Genomic DNA, 16,992 nt, shown 5'->3' on the forward strand with positions numbered 1-16,992 from the left:
ATTTGCAGCAGTAACATGAAAATAAATTCATACATTGTGATTTCCGGAAATTTTTATTTTTTTTTTGATTATGTCTCTTACAGTGGACAGATAAAATTTCAGACCCCTCAATGATTTCTAAGTGGGAGAACTTGCAACATCGCAGGGTGTTCAAATACTTATTTTCCTCACTGTATGTGTGTGTCTGTGCGTGTGTGTATGTGTGTGTGTGTGTGTGCGCATGTTCACCACCTTTGATTTCATGTGTGTTAAACAAAGACAAATGTTGGTTGATTTTATTTGCCCCGGTTGGGGGGGGGCAACATGCTGCATGAGGCTGTAAAATATATTAAAAAGTAAAATTCTGTTTAGAATTTTAAAAAAATGAAAAAACAACAGTAGAATTTTTCAACAGAATCTGAGAAATTTCTCCAGAATGATCATTGACCCCTGGTTTTAATTTCTCTTATTCTTGCAGTCAGTGTGTTTATTTATGTGTTGTAATGTTTGTTAACTGACAGATGGTTTTCTATAAAATGTGTGTGCAGGTGGAAGAATTTCAGGCTGTCTGTGGAAAGAAAGAGTCAAGCCATTGACCGTTTGTCAAAATAACAGGCTCTTTAATACGACGCTTCGGACACCGTGTCAACTACGGTTCTGCTTTTATGCACGTCAGGGTGGGGGGCACTGTGGGCATTCACGCATACAGTGTCTAAAGAATGCATCTATCAACATAAACACAGAGTTTATTAAAAAGAAACAGGTTGTTAACATAGAGTCCCACCTGGAAAGTTAAATGATTGTCCTTCTACAAGAATGATGGATGTTTGTCTCAGTGTTTGTGGTTCTCAGTACTGTGATGATCAAAGGGTTGTTTTTCATCGGAGAGAATGCCTTTTCATCATGGTGTTGATCAGAGGTCACTTGGAGGTTGTGAGCAAAGTCGTACTGTGAAGGTGTCTTTATTTAAGACAGTGCCTTTTCTTCTGCATTGTGATTGACCACAAAGTGGAGTTATTTTGCTCGCAGCAGTTTGTGTCATTCAGACATCATTTGTGTGATAAGGCTCAAGGGATGACTTTATCAGATGCTACTCAGGGATCATTCAAATGCTGTAAAGCTGAAGATGTTTTTGCATACTGAGCGTGGAGTCACAAGCACTCAAACAGACATTTAGTTAACAGAAAAATGATATTTATCATTTTGGTTTCCACATGTGTCAGTGTAAATTTTATTTATTTGTTTTTAACCTGTGTGTGTGTGTGTGTGTGTGTGTGTGTATGTGTGTGTGTGTGTGTGCGCAGCATGTGGTACAGTGTGTGTTTGTGGCCATCAGAACCATTGGAAACATCATGATTGTCACAACTCTGCTGCAGTTCATGTTCGCCTGCATCGGAGTCCAGCTGTTCAAGGTGAGAGACAGACTGACTAACTGGTAGTTTTGACTCATAGACAGACTGACTGATTTACAGTCAGTAAACAGTCAGACTGACTCAGACAATCTGATTCTTTGAATTTATTCAAGTCCAGACTAAACTCTCATCTGTCTAACATATCGGTGTTGTACTGAACTATGTTTCCTTCCGTCTTAAATTACATTTGTAATAGTTGGAGCTGGACTCAGTCTCATTGGGCCTCATGTATCAATGTTGCGCACTTGGCGGAAATTTACGGCGTAAACTTGAAATACACCAAAGATGCCGTGACATGTATCAAGCAGTGCGCACCTGCCCATTTCTGGCGTACGCCTGACGTGATCTTGATAAATGCGGCGGGTGGAAACGATCGTAATTATAATAAACACGCCCATAAATATTCAGACTCCGCTTCAGACACACCCTCATTTTACGACATGGAAGCCGGGAAGACGGCAATGAAAAAGAACTCCACCAATCACGACGCGTGCCAATAGAGCATCAAAAGCGGCCGTCGTATCAATTGTTTTGTAGTATATAATCATTAAAGTGTTACAGTGGTCCCTCATTAATTGCTGGAGTTACGTTCTAAAAAATAGCCCGTAATACGCGAAACTGCGACGTAGTCAGCGTTATTTTTCACAATTATTATAGACGTTTCAAAGCTGTAAAACCCCTCACTACACAGTTTATACACTTTCTCAATCAGGCATGAACATTTTCTCACTTTTCTCTCGTGTGTAAACACTCTCAAAGTTCAAACCTTAGTAGGAAAATAATACCAAACTGTTTTCAGGCCCAAACATTTGTTTGAGAAATAAAAATAGAACGTTTTCCTATAAATAATTATGATGGCATTTAGAACTAACGAATTCATTTTAACGATCAACGAACGAGGTCGGACACATAAGAAAGTATTAATAGTGACTCACCAGTATTTCACAGATCGGGCCTCTGCGTCCTGGCGCTGCGCCTTTTCCACTCACATCTCACTGCAGCAGGTGTTTGTTTCTGTGTGACAAACACAGTTATGAGTAGTTGTTGGCGCTCTTTTCTCTTCTGGGCAACCAGATTCTTATAAACAGATACGCAGAACACAGAACACTAAAAAAAAAAAAAAGGCATGCAAAATTGGACTAAATACTCCGCGAGACTCCGAGGCCACGACAGGTGAACGGCGTTATAGCGAGGGACCACTGTATTCTCTTTTCACATGTCAATAATTCTTGACGTGGATATTTGCTCGCTCAATTAATAAGACACGCCTAATCTGTCAGATTTCTTAATTTTTTAAATGTATTTCTGTATTTATTTTATTGTGACAACCGAATGGAGACGACAAACCCTGGTTGCAGTACGGGCGAATTAAGGGAATGACAAAACTACAGTTGTTATTATCAATTTCACAGTCTAAAACGATCACACCACATGAAGTTAAGCTCAGCGCTGCTCTGGCTCCAGGCTCGAAGTCTGGAGAAAAAGGCGAGCAGTCAGCGCTGTGGCCATGGATCGTGCTCCATAACAATCCTGCAAAGGCGGGATTTGTATTGATTATTATGTAGTATAATCAGGAAAGTGTTATTTATGTAACATATGCATTGATTTGTATAATGGCACTGTTTATCATGTTGATCATTTACATTTTTATGTGGATTCCAGTGCTGGTTCATTTTGGTGTATAATTTATGCCACCTCTCGACCTGGTGCATATTTTCAGCGCAGCATGCGCCAACGACCACATTGATAAATGCCAAGCAGCGCAGCCGTTTTGGCGTACACCCCATATACGCTCAAATATCGCCGTACGCAACGTTGATACATGAGGCCCATTATGTCTAAATTCTGGGACTGTTGGTGAAGCAGAATGCTAGCTCCCAACAACCACATTAGCATCGTGTCTGAGAATTTTTGTGAGTCGTCTCATTTCTGCTGTCTCTGTTTTGACGTGCTGTTGATCTTCAGTGATGGCTTAACAACCTTGTGGTCTCCTGCCTGACCACATGAAGACTGAATTTGTCGGATGCTTTCATTTTGAGATGAACTGTGTCTTGGGACTGGGTCACGCTGCCCACTGGACTCCTTCTTAGGGACTTCAAATAAGGACTTTCATTTTTATTTGTAATTGTTTGTTGCATTTTGTTTATTTAATCTTGCTGTTGTCAGTTTGGTCCAAGCAGTTGGTCGCCTCACTGAGTCTCGTCTGCTTGAGGTTTCTTCCTCAAAAACACCAGAAGGAGTTTTTCCTGACCACTGTTGTATACGTGCTCACTTGTCGGGGGGCGGTTGTTGTGTGGGCCGCTGAAGAGGAGGTACTGCTGGCCCACCACCACCACCAGAGGGCGCCCTGCCTGGAGTGCGGGCTCCAGGCACCAGAGGGCGCTGCCGCCTCACAGGAGCAGCCAGGGTGACAGCTGTCACCCATCACCTGAGACAGCTGACAGCAATCATCAGAGGGGTATATCAGCAGGACGGCATCTCCACCTCATTGCCGAGATATCGTTTCTACCGAGGAGGTAACGTATCCAGCCGATTATATCAACCTTGATTACTTTTTGCCTTTATACAGAGAGAGAGAGAAGAGCAGCAGGAACAGTATTTGGATAAGTACTCACACTCCTGCACTTCAGTGTTTTCTTGACGAGAGGAGGAGGTGGTGTTACCACCGTCCGTGTTGCTGGGTGCAGCGCACCCACCTCTGACTGTTTTTGTTCCTCGCCAGCAGTACCAGATCCGACAAGCGGAGGCAGTGGTCACCTGGGAGTTCGGGACTTGGCGGCTCCAGTATTCCCGGGGTTTGGTGGCGGTGGAAATCGAGTGGTTCCGGTTCGACTTGGACAGACGTTTCCTACCTTCGAGCCTGCCCACACGACACCATTGGAATTCGGCTTATTCACGAAATTGTTATCTGTTGTGTTTGTTGTGCGAGTTTCACAACAGTAAAGCTTTGTTATTTGACTTACTCCATTGTCCGTTCATTTGCGCCCCCTGTTGTGGGTCCGTGTTCCTACACTTTCACAACAGGATATCTCGGCCAGCGTCATGGATCCCGAGGGGCGTCAACCGGCTGTTGAACGGCCAATGGAAGAACAGGGCGCACAGGCGTCCGCAGGAGGGGTGATCGGTGAGTTGCAGCGGATCCTCACCGCTTTCACGACTCAGATGGATTTGATGACCGAGCAGAACGTCCTCCTGAACCGCAGGGTGGAGGCTTTCGCCGCGCAGGTGGAAGCGCGCCCTCCGGGCGCCGCTGCGGCTCTCCCTCCCGTCGACCGTGTGCGTAACAGCGACGTTCCACTGGTCGTTCAACGACCCCTCCCACCTTCCCCTGAAGCATACATAAGCCCCCCAGAGCCGTACGGAGGCTGTGTGGAGACGTGCGCGGATTTCCTTATGCAGTGTTCGCTCGTCTTCGCACAGCGTCCCGTCATGTACGACATACTCATCTTTTCTCCGGATCCTGAGACCCATGTTTGACATGTACGTCAGGTCCTGCAGCGGTTATTGGAGAACCGGCTGTTTGTTAAGGGCGAGAAGTGTGAGTTTCACCGCACCTCTTTGTCCTTCCTGGGGTTCATCATCTCCCCCAACTCCGTCGCTCCTGATCCGGCCAAGGTTGCGGCGGTGAGAGACTGGCCCCAACCCACAAGCCGTAGGAAGCTGCAACAGTTCCTCGGCTTTGCTAATTTCTACAGGAGGTTCATTAAGGGCTACAGTCAGGTAGTTAGCCCCCTGACAGCCCTGACCTCACCAAAAGTCCCCTTCACCTGGTCGGATCGTTGCGATGCCGCGTTCAAGGAGTTGAAATGGCGCTTCTCGTCTGCACCCGTTCTGGTGCAGCCCGATCCTAGTCGCCAGTTAGTGGTTGAAGTGGACGCCTCGGACTCAGGGATAGGAGCTGTGCTGTCCCAGAGCGGGAAGACCGATAAGGTCCTTCATCCGTGTGCCTATTTTTCCCGCAGGTTGACCCCGGCCGAACGGAACTATGACGTCGGCAATCGAGAGCTCCTTGCGGTGAAAGAGGCTCTTGAAGAGTGGAGACATCTGTTGGAGGGAACGTCCGTGCCATTCACGGTTTTCACTGACCACCGGAACCTGGAGTATATCAGGACCGCCAAGCGGCTGAATCCCAGGCAAGCCCGCTGGTCACTGTTCTTCGGCCGTTTTGACTTCCGCATCACCTACCGGCCCGGGACCAAGAACCAGAGATCGGATACCTTGTCCCGGGTACACGAGGACAAAGTCAAAATGGAGTTGTCGGATCCACCGGAACCCATCATCCCGGAGTCTACTATCGTGGCCACCCTCACCTGGGACGTAGAGAGAACCGTCCGGGAGGCCCTGGCACGAAGCCCGGACCCCGGGACTGGACCGAAGAACAGACTTTACGTCCCACCAGAAGCCAGGGCTGCAGTCCTGGACTTCTATCACGGCTCTAAGCTCTCCTGTCATCCAGGGGTGCGAAGAACCGTGGCAGTTGTCCGGCAGCGCTTCTGGTGGGCGTCCCTGGAGGCCGACGTCCGGGATTATATCCAGGCCTGTACCACCTGCGCCAGGGGCAAGGCCGACCATCGCAAGGCTCCGGGACTGCTACAGCCGCTGCCCGTGCCTCATCGCCCCTGGTCCCACATCGGCCTGGATTTTGTCACGGGCCTCCCGCCGTCCCAGGGAAACACCGTCATCCTCACGATAGTGGACCGATTCTCCAAGGCGGCCCACTTCGTGGCCCTCCCGAAGCTCCCAACAGCCCAGGAGACGGCAGACCTCCTGGTCCACCACGTCGTCCGGCTGCATGGGATTCCATCAGACATCGTCTCCGATCGCGGTCCCCAGTTCTCCTCGCATGTCTGGAGGAGCTTCTGCCGGGAACTGGGGGCCACGGTCAGTCTCTCGTCCGGATACCACCCCCAAACCAACGGGCAAGCAGAGCGGGCCAATCAAGAGATGGAACAGACCCTGCGCTGCGTAACAGCCGCGCACCCGGCGGCCTGGAGTACCCATCTGGCCTGGATCGAGTACGCCCACAACAGCCAAGTGTCGTCAGCCACTGGCCTCTCCCCCTTTGAGGTGTGTTTGGGGTATCAGCCCCCGTTGTTTCCGGTGGTTGAGCGAGAGGTCGGTGTGCCCTCGGTCCAGGCCCACCTACGGAAGTGCCGTCGGGTGTGGCGTGCCGCCCGCTCTGCTTTGCTGAAGGTCCGGATGAGGACAAAGGCCCATGCAGACCGTCGGTAAACCCCGGCCCCTACGTATCGTCCCGGGCAGGAAGTGTGGTTGTCCACCAAGGACATCCCACTACAAGTAGCCTCCCCGAAATTGCAAGACAGGTACATAGGTCCGTTCAAGATCCTCAAAATCATCAATCCCGCCGCAGTGAGGCTTCAGCTTCCGGCCTCACTGCGGATCCATCCAGTGTTCCACGTGTCAAAGATCAAGCCCCATCACACCTCGCCCCTCTGTACACCCGGTCCGGCACCACCTCCTGCCCGGATCATCGACGGCGAGCCGGCTTGGACTGTGCGCCGGCTTTTGGATGTCCGACGGATGGGCCGGGGCTTTCAATATCTGGTGGACTGGGAGGGGTACGGTCCCGAAGAACGCTCCTGGGTGAAGAGGAGCTTCATCCTGGACCCGGCCCTCCTGGCCGACTTCTACCGCCGCCACCCGGACAAGCCCGGTCGGGCGCCAGGAGGCGCCCGTTGAGGGGGGGGTCCTGTTGTGTGAGCTGCTGAAGAGGAGGTACTGCTGGCCCACCACCACCAGAGGGCGCCCTGCCTGGAGTGCGGGCTCCAGGCACCAGAGGGCGCTGCCGCCTCACAGGAGCAGCCAGGGTGACAGCTGTCACCCATCACCTGAGACAGCTGACAGCAATCATCAGAGGGGTATATCAGCAGGACGGCATCTCCACCTCATTGCCGAGATATCGTTTCTACCGAGGAGGTAATGTATCCAGCCGATTATATCAACCTTGATTACTTTTTGCCTTTATACAGAGAGAGAGAGAAGAGCAGCAGGAACAGTATTTGGATAAGTACTCACACTCCTGCACTTCAGTGTTTTCTTGACGAGAGGAGGAGGTGGTGTTACCACCGTCCGTGTTGCTGGGTGCAGCGCACCCACCTCTGACTGTTTTTGTTCCTCGCCAGCAGTACCAGATCCGACAAGCGGAGGCAGTGGTCACCTGGGAGTTCGGGACTTGGCGGCTCCAGTATTCCCGGGGTTCGGTGGCGGTGGAAATCGAGTGGTTCCGGTTCGACTTGGACAGACGTCTCCTACCTTTGAGCCTGCCCACACGACACCATTGGAATTCGGCTTATTCACAAAATTGTTATCTGTTGTGTTTGTTGTGCGAGTTTCACAACAGTAAAGCTTTGTTATTTGACTTACTCCATTGTCCGTTCATTTGCGCCCCCTGTTGTGGGTCCGTGTTCCTACACTTTCACAACAGCGGTTGGGGGTATTGGTGAGGTTAGAGTCCCTTAATTGAGAGAGTAGCAACATGACAAATTGAGAAAAAAAAAAAAAGTCATGTGACTCGTGGAGCCATCTTGGTTTCAAAATAGCATTTGCTGTTAATCTGTCTGCATGTAAATCCAGCTATTTTATTTATTTATTCGCTGAAAATGATGGGTTGTTGTGCATTTGGAGGCACAAATAGACACAACAAGGGCTTCAAAATGTACAGATTCCATTCAGATCCAAACAGAAGAAAAGTTTGGGAAAATAAAGTCAGCCATGTGGGATGGAAGCGACATCATCATCAAAGCTTTGCGAGGTAAATTTATTGTTCAGTCCCATGTACAGTAAAAGTCACCTAAACCGTGATCATATAAACCAGATATTCGCAGTCACCGGACAAAAAAAGTCCCAAAGTTTTTGTATTGTTTTCCATGTAATAAACATTGTATATAATGGATTTTGTAGTCACTCACATTTTTCACTCACATCAGATAAAATGTCTCATCCCATTGCAGTTTATTTCCTTTAAACCCCTCACACGTGGGACTGAAGTAATTTCCCTGATTAAACGCCCAGCTGATTCACACCGTGCTCAGAAAAAATTATAAATTTATGTAAATTTGACAGCTTAACTATTTTTATTTTCATAGCACCGGTACCTGGATGTGTTGTTGTATGTGGTTAAATGATTAAAAAAATGTTGAAAACATAAAAGTTCATTCAGTAGTTCAGCACAGTTGGAACCAAAATGGTGCAATGTTCTGAGATGAGGCCACTCTCTTAATAAAGGGACTCTAGGACTCTAAGGTTAGATCTTACCCATGTGAGATGCCTTGTCACATGATCCAACTTTATAAAATTCTGCTCCAACAGCAGATGAGTTTTCTATTTCGTTACAACCCCAATTCCAATGAAGTTGGGACATTGTGTGAAATGTAGGGTTGGGTATCGAGAACCAGTTCTTTTCGGGTATCATTAAGAAATGATTCAATCCACCGATCAATATTCTTTTTGCTTAACGATTCCCTTATCAGTCCTTCAGAGTGGCCGTTATTTTTGAGGGTGTTTGTCTGGAAACTTATCATTTCTCTGTGTTGATTGCAGACCCTGCAGTGGGTCTGTAATCAACTGCTTCTGCAGCGCGACTCCACTTTCACCTTGAAGTGTGAACCAATGAAGCAATGCTTCAATCCGCTGGTTTGTTGGTTCTTTGTTTTATTTCGCTTTATCTTAATTTTTCCCAGCTAAAACCCTAAAGCGCATATGTCTGTGAGTAATATTTACCTTTTAATGTTAAACTGACCTGTTATGGTCTTCTGAAACAGTTGATAGATGTATTTTATAACTTAAAAACGGGACCGATGCTAACACGTTAGCATGTCTATGGCGTTTTCAATGTTAAAGTTAGCATTAGCTGTTCGCATCTCAGCACATTTGTGTGCCTTTGTTTTCTGTGTAATAATTAATGGCTCAGTGTTTGTTGTCATAAAAAAGTCAAATGTATTAAAAATTGTAATTTTTTATTTATGTTTATTTATATATTAATAATAACAATAGCAACAACAACAGCAGTAATAGTAATGATAACTCTTCAGAAGTGACAAGTCCACTTCATAACCCCTCTCAAAACCATTAAAATATGTCAATCATGAGTCACTTTTGTGTGGATTAAAGTCACTAACTGGGACTCTTGTTTTGTTGCATTCAAGAAACGAAAATCGTCCTCTGTTCCGTTGGCACTGCTCCAAACGCTGCACGGCTCTCTGCTGAGACAGAGTCCGGATGGAATTAATAACTACAAAACGAATTGCCGCTTTAAATAAAATGACACCTCTTTCCAAATGCTGTAATACAGAAAATAAACTACAATCGACTAAAATGTTTTTTCCTCCCAAAATGAGACGTCCTGAATTCTTTATGAATTATATCCTGACATCCAGCCAGCTGCAAGAGCTCAGCTCAGATGTATGGGAAGACTTTCATGCCAATAATGTCTGAAAGGAAATGCTTTTGACAAAATCTAGAGATTTTATTTCTATTTTTGTTCAGAGATCAAGCATCCACCATGTAGAGTTTATTTATGCCCACAGTTTAAGGATTCAGTGACTAATTTCATATTTATTTACTTTAATGGGCCTTTCACACTGAACACATCAGAAGCGTCAAATGCATCCAAAATCGGTCTAAAAAGCATTATTACCTCCGCTAAGGAGGTTATGCTTTCGGTCACGTTTGTTTGTTTGTCTGTCTGTTTGTCAGCAGGATAACTCAAAAAGTTTTGAACAGATTTTGATGAAATTTTGTGGAGTGGTTGGAAAGGACAAGAGGAAGTGATTAAATTTTAGTGGTGATCCGGATCACGATCCAGATCCAGGAATTTTTTTAAAGTATTCTTCACCATTGTGGGATAGGGGGAATTTTTACATTCTAGTTTCTAACTCTACAAAAACAACGCAGAAAGGCTTGAAAAAAATTAGGGTGTAACATAGTCAAATGTTCTATCAAACAACAAAGTTTGGTGATGATCGGATCCGGATTCCGGTGATCCAGAATATGCAAAAATATAGGGAAAATAGAAAATGTGTCAGTGTGAGGTGACAAATTAAGCTAGAGATGCACAACTAACACCAAATGTAGCTGAATCTGTACTGGTTCAGTAAGGTATCATCAGATTTCATGTAGCTTCAAATGTTATGGAGCTAGATCCAGAAGAAAACCTCCATTACCGAAAAATCGTTTTTATACAATAACGTTTGGACTAATAAAGACATAAAAGTGATTCCAAGTTCTAGTGGTATGTTTTCATGGTCAGGGATGTCAAATATACAGGAAAGAAAAGTGTATGTATCATAGTTTTGGTTGTAACACTGAATTGTTGAATAGATCACTGTGCCAAGGAGGGAATCTCTTTAGGGTCAGTGACCCTATGGCTTTGGCGGAGGTTTGCACTCTCTGAGTGCTTCTAGTTTTCAATGAGACGCGTTGCTTTTTAGATGCATCAGAAGTGTCGCATCAAAAGCCGAGCTAAAGCGATGCTTCTGACGGGAGCGCACATTGCCGCTTGTCGGCAGGCTGATGCGGTCAAAGTTCAACCCAATCCAACTTTCGACGCTCTGAGCTGTGACATAGCTTCACGCTGTCCAATAGGAACAACGCGTTGGGCCAAAACACGGGAGACTAGTGGCAGAAACCACTGATCTGTACAAAACAGAAACGTGTCACAGGACTGCTCATTTATAGAGCAGTTTTCTGAAGAAAAATCCTTTGAAATGTTTTTGTTGTTGTTTGTTACCTCAAAATTTCTGATTACTGTTAAAAAAGTTTAGAACACTTGTAATTAAAATAGCTAAATAATAAATGGTTCTTTAGAAACCTTTCATCTGTAAATTAAAACCACCTGTTATTTCAGATTAGATCATTTCTTGTTTAACATAAGGAACCTCGGACATTTATTTTTAGACAAATAAAATAACATGGAAATTTGTACATTTTTTTAAGTCTGGTAGATTATTTATATCTCATTTCAACCAGAAAAACAGACACTTTAAATACAGATGTTTATTATAAATGCAACAGGAAATAATTTAACAATGACTGCAATGTGATTGTAAAGTAGGATTTCTGTGACATAAACCTCATGATGATTTTTTTTATAGTCATTTCAACTTGTAATTTTGTCAAAATATGTAATTGCCTTTAATGTTGCCATCAGGACAGAGTCATTTCTAAAATATGAATTTGAGCACAATAAGTGGACAGCTTCTACCTGTGCAAATGTCTTTTGACTTTGATTCGTGGACCGTTTTAATGATCCAATCATTTATTGTTAAAATGTAAAATGAAACAGCTTTTAAAAAAAATAATAAAATAGTTGCTGTTCAAAGAGCCTTTTATTTAGAAGCAGGTGTTCTGCTGGATTCTCGGGACCAGATGAAGGTCTCTTCTGCAGCTTTGAACTCTGGTGGTGTTGCTGAAGTGCAGAGATGTTTTCTTTCGACTGGACTTGGTTGTCTGTACAGCTAATGTTCCTGATTGGGACAAATAAAAATATTTCTTTAAATATAGATAAATACTAAACAGTTTATATAAAAAAGAAAAAAAAAATGGGAAAAAAAACATGGGAAAAAACGCCCGAAAAAAAGTTATTTGAAGTTTAAAGTTATTTAAAGTTATTTAAGAACACAGATGGTGTACTGCACATAAATGAGTTCAGGATAAGAAATACATATGAATATGAATTATTTATTGAATTAACAGCAAAGCATAGAAAGGACAGACAAGATCTAATGAAGTCCTTAAAAGTATGAAAAATAAAAATGTGTGACTTAAAAGTCAGAATTCATACCAAAACACCAGTAGCACAATCAGAATCAGAATCAGAATTTCTTTATTGTCCCATAAAGGGAAATTAATGTTGCAGCAGGAGCACACAAAGGACAAGATACACAAAGATAACAATATCAACAGTGAAAATAAGACCCAATTAAAAGTCTAAAATCAAACAAGGAAGGAAACAAAGGAATAAACTTAATAATAATAACAAACTAAGTAACCTTTATCACTAAATTTAGTAATAAAAGTAAAACTTAATAATAATAATAATAATAATAATAATAGTAATAATAATAAAATAAAATCAAATAAAAACAATAAAAACAATACCCATACAATGTCAAATATTCAATCCAGAGTCCATGCCAAAAACAAAAAGTATTGCAAAAATGCAATATGTGGATGTGCAAATAAGCAATAGTAGTGCAAAATAAACAACATCAAAGGCTAATTGCCATTGAGTAATAAAATTGCACTAGGAATAAACAAGACCTGAAATCTTTTAGTCCTCCTCATAGGAACCCTAAAACGACGGCCTGAGGGCAGAAGCTCAAACTCTTTTTTCAGTGGATGATTAGAACAATCCAGAACAGCATTAGCCTTTCTCAGGACCTGTCTGTTATAGATGGACATTACCCCGGCCTGCTGACTGCCTGAGATTTTTCCAGCAGTTTTGACAAGACTGCCAAGATGACTCTTATTTAGACAATTCAAATTTCCAAACCAAGCAACAATACAAAAAGTCAAAACTGATTCAATAAAACATCTATAAAAAAGAGTCATCATCTCAGAAGAAACCTGGAAGGTTCTCATCTTCCTCAAAAAGAACAATCTTTGCTGAACCTTTTTGGAGATAACATCAACATGAGGTTCAAAGCAAAGTTTATTACCAAGGACCACACCCAGATATTTATAGCTCTCCACCATCTCAACATCAACATTTTTAAGAACAGTTGGTGATGGAAAACAGGTAGACTTCCTAAAATCAATAATCATATCTTTAGTTTTTGACATTCAATTCTAGAAAAGACTCCTCACACCAAGAGACAAAGTCATCAACAGCAGGCCCGTGGTCCTGCTCATCTCCCTGAAGAAGACTGACAATAACTGTATCATCAGCAAACTTTAAGATGTGTCTGTTACTGACACTGCTGCGGCACTCATTAGTGTACAAAATAAAGAGCAGGGGTGACAAGCAAGCAACCCTGAGGAGAGCCAGTAGAAGAGGAGAGCACACGAGAAAGAACACCATTGACTCTCACACACTGTGACCTATGAGTTAAAAAGTCAGTTATCCAGCTAATCAGGTGAGGATCAAGTTTAAAATGATGGAAGAGCCTATCAGCAAGCAAAAAGGGTTGGATAGTATTGAATGCTGAGGAAAAGTCTATAAATAAGAGTCTGGCATGTGTCTTCTGCCCCTCCAAATGCCTAAACAAAAAGTGCAGTAATATTACCACTGCATCCTCGACACCTCTGCCAGCTCGGTATGCAAACTGCAGTGGGTCAAGCTGTTGTTCAACATGCAACAAAATTTCTGATCTGATAATCTTCTCAAAAGTCTTCATTACTAAAGAAGTCAAAGCTATGGGCCTGAAATCATTAAATACTTTGGGGGAGCCACTCTTTGCTATTGGAACAATAACTGAATGTTTCCAAAGCTTAGGTACTTTGTGCAGCTCAAGAGACCGTGAAAAAATATAATGGAAAATGCTGCTCAGCTGATCCGCACAAGTTTTTAATACTTTACCACAGATATTATCAGGTCCAGGGCTCTTAGCCTTAGTTTTCTTAAAAAGATTTGCCACATCATCCACATCAATAGAAAATGCTGGAGACATTGTCAAAGTATCTTTAAAAACACCTGTCCGTGCAATAAAATTCTGATTTTCAAATCGAAGATAAAAACTGTTTAAATCATCTGCTAACTCTTTATCTGAAGTAAAACCATCCAATGAAATTTTGTCATTCCCCTTCCTCAGTAACCCTGTCATTGTTCTCATTCCATTCCAGGCTTTCCTCAAATTGTTACTGCTCTGTTCAGCCTCAATTTTATCTTTATACCTTAATTTTGCCTTTTTTATTTCAGACCTCACTTCCTTCTTTAGTTTTCTTTCTGTAAGGTCATCACCCATATCAAAGGCAATTTTCCTTTTGTGAATAAGTCCCCTAATATCCTTAGAGAGCCATGGTTTATTATTAGGAAAAATTTTTACCTCCATAGAAGGAATCACAGAGTCTCTGCAAAAGGAGATATAGCTACACACAACATTGGTGAGTTCATCAATATCTGAGCAGTCCTCCTGGAATAGAGACCAGTCTGTGCAATCGAAACATCCTTGTAGGGCAAGTGAACTGTCATTGCTCCAGACTTTGACTTGCTTTTTGCAAGTCTTTTCCCTCCTCAGCACAGATTTATACGTGGGAAGGAGGTGAACAGTGTTATGATCTGAAGAGCCCAGTGCAGGTCCTGCCTCAGATTTGTACGCCCCTTTAATAGATCCATAACACAGATCTAAAGTTCTGTTACGCCTTGTAGGACAGGTGACATACTGATAAAAATTTCTCAGTGATTTCTTAAGATTACAGTGATTAAAATCCCCCAAAATAAAATTTGGAGCATCAGGAGAAATAGATTGCAAGTAAGACACCTTCAGTCTGATACATATGTTCAATTTACCCTTAGCTTCACTTTCCATCCTTTGCTATTCTCAGTGCCCATATCTACTATCACATAAGGTCTATAGAGTGCACAAACCTCACCTGAAGGTTTTTTTGCTTTTGAAAACAATGCTCTGATATCTATCACTGCACTGCAGGTTTTCCACTTACTGCCAACAAATAAAAATACAAAATGAGTTTTATGATTTATGCCTTTTTAGCAGGAATTTAAATTATTCACTTATTATCATGCTGGGCATTAAACGTTGTGGTAAAGTTTACTGTCTTCATTCTGAAATGCTTAGTTAAGGACCTTAACTAAGCATTTAAGGTCAGATCTGAGTTCATGGTATTAGATGTAGGAGAGTGATTTGTTCATAGAAGCTACACAGATTGAAGGGCGAGCACCATTTAGTAGCTGACAAGAGGATTTAGTTGAAAAAAAAGACAACACTGAATCAATCTTACATTTGACCACACACAGCGCGCACTAATTTGTAGCAATATACTGTGTTTAGCGATAGCTAGCTAGGTGAGTAAAATAAGCACTTTTCAGAAAGCTGCACTCGCTCTTCACATTCAGAGACATAAACTGTGAATAAATACCTCGCAAATGTGACAGTCGCCTGGCAAAAACTTGACAGCGCGGCTGGGCGAGGTTACCACCACCAGCGCTCACAGGACAGCGCCTCTGCTAAATGAGCGCCACCGCAGGAGAACCACGTGACACAAACACATGCCAGAGCAGACGCAGGTGCGGACGGAGAGAGAGAGATGAATGTAGGCGCGCTTCGTGGATTGAACCACTTGTTCAAGAAGGGGAGGTGATCAAATTACTGTGTTCTTGTAATACATATTTTAGCATAATGCTTGAAATAGGTTGTTTAAAAAATAGTATTATAGAAGCATATATATATATATATATATATATAGGGGTGCTTAAAATATATTTAAGTTAGGCTATTAAAAATAGGCTAACTCCGCCCCCGGCGTTCACTCAGATCAGCTCTTCTAAAAGGCTAAGCTAACGTTAGCCGATCTTTAAACCTTCGCAGCAGTTCAGTAAACATCATGTTTTATTTTTAGATTATTACAGATTATTTAGATTATACAGGAAAAACACCTCCATGTTGATAACCATTTGTAAAAACCAGGCGGCTTTTGATGGCTTTCAGTTGAGTGAGTATCTGCGAAATTGTTTAACAGCTGGACATGTTCCAACTTGTCCTTAAGGCTTCCAACGGAGGTGTTTTTCCTGTGGCGGTGCCGGCTGCATCCCGACGCGCGGACCTGTCCGCACTTTCTTTCATTACAAAATCTCCTTTAACAGTGGAATGTCCGGGTAAACTGCTGATCCCGACCTCTTCTGAAAGTTCTCTGTTCTCTCACGACGTCCTGGGTCAACAGAGGCTTAAATTCGGAAGCTTTCAGCTCGAAACAGGCAGACAGCGGCGGCTCAGGGCTTGTCACGACGTCCCGCTCTGTGGGCAGTCCTTAAAGCAACAGCAACAGTCCATAATCTCTCATCAGCCGTTAAAATTTTCACAGAAAACCAGCTGAATGTCTCGAATGATGTCCACTTCGATGTGCCTTACAGTTTTGGAAAAAATTTTGATCAAGCAAAGCATCAGTCTCTCAGGAAGTTCTCAGACAAAGAGATTCCAATGGGAGGGGTGGACCACTCCTCACTCAAAGCCAGCCCACAGGTGAATGACGTAACCGACAGGCGTGAAAAAACTCTCGCATGCCCACGAGGGTTCAAGCTTGTCTGATGTAATCGCACATGATTCAAATCCATATGGTTTTTGAAAAAAATAAAAAGGTACAATCCTTTTCTAACAGACCTCGTATATCCAAAAAGTGGGAGATTTTGGACTGAGTGGGTTTGCTCCATCTCCCCGGCTGCCTGTCTCGGTCTGCCCAGGAATGATGCCTGAAGGCCGGCTTCTCTGTGTGGGTCGGCCCGCTGTCGCAGTTCGATCCATATCCCACCAAGTCATCAGTCCTCCCTCGGTCGGCATCACTCCGAAAAGTAGCTGAAAAAACCTTTTCCCAGCAGGGTGATGGGAGAATCATTCTACTGCTGTTTTTTAAAGCTTTTTTTGGGGTTCAGGTGACACAAATTCAAGATGGCGATCACTGAACTTTTTTC

At 43.4% G+C, this 16,992-nt stretch overlaps 1 protein-coding gene across 1 annotated transcript in view; it reads left to right on the forward strand.

Annotated features, from left to right (window-relative positions):
• Positions 1-16,992, forward strand: part of LOC117511419 (voltage-dependent L-type calcium channel subunit alpha-1D-like) — a 183,882-nt gene that overhangs the window by 87,102 nt on the left and 79,788 nt on the right. The window contains 1 exon segment of the mRNA XM_034171447.1: positions 1,284-1,391. Within this exon segment, the coding sequence (XP_034027338.1) occupies positions 1,284-1,391 (108 nt within the window).

The sequence above is a fragment of the Thalassophryne amazonica genome, chromosome 6 (assembly GCF_902500255.1).
Source record: "Thalassophryne amazonica chromosome 6, fThaAma1.1, whole genome shotgun sequence".
Classification (NCBI taxonomy): domain Eukaryota; kingdom Metazoa; phylum Chordata; class Actinopteri; order Batrachoidiformes; family Batrachoididae; genus Thalassophryne; species Thalassophryne amazonica.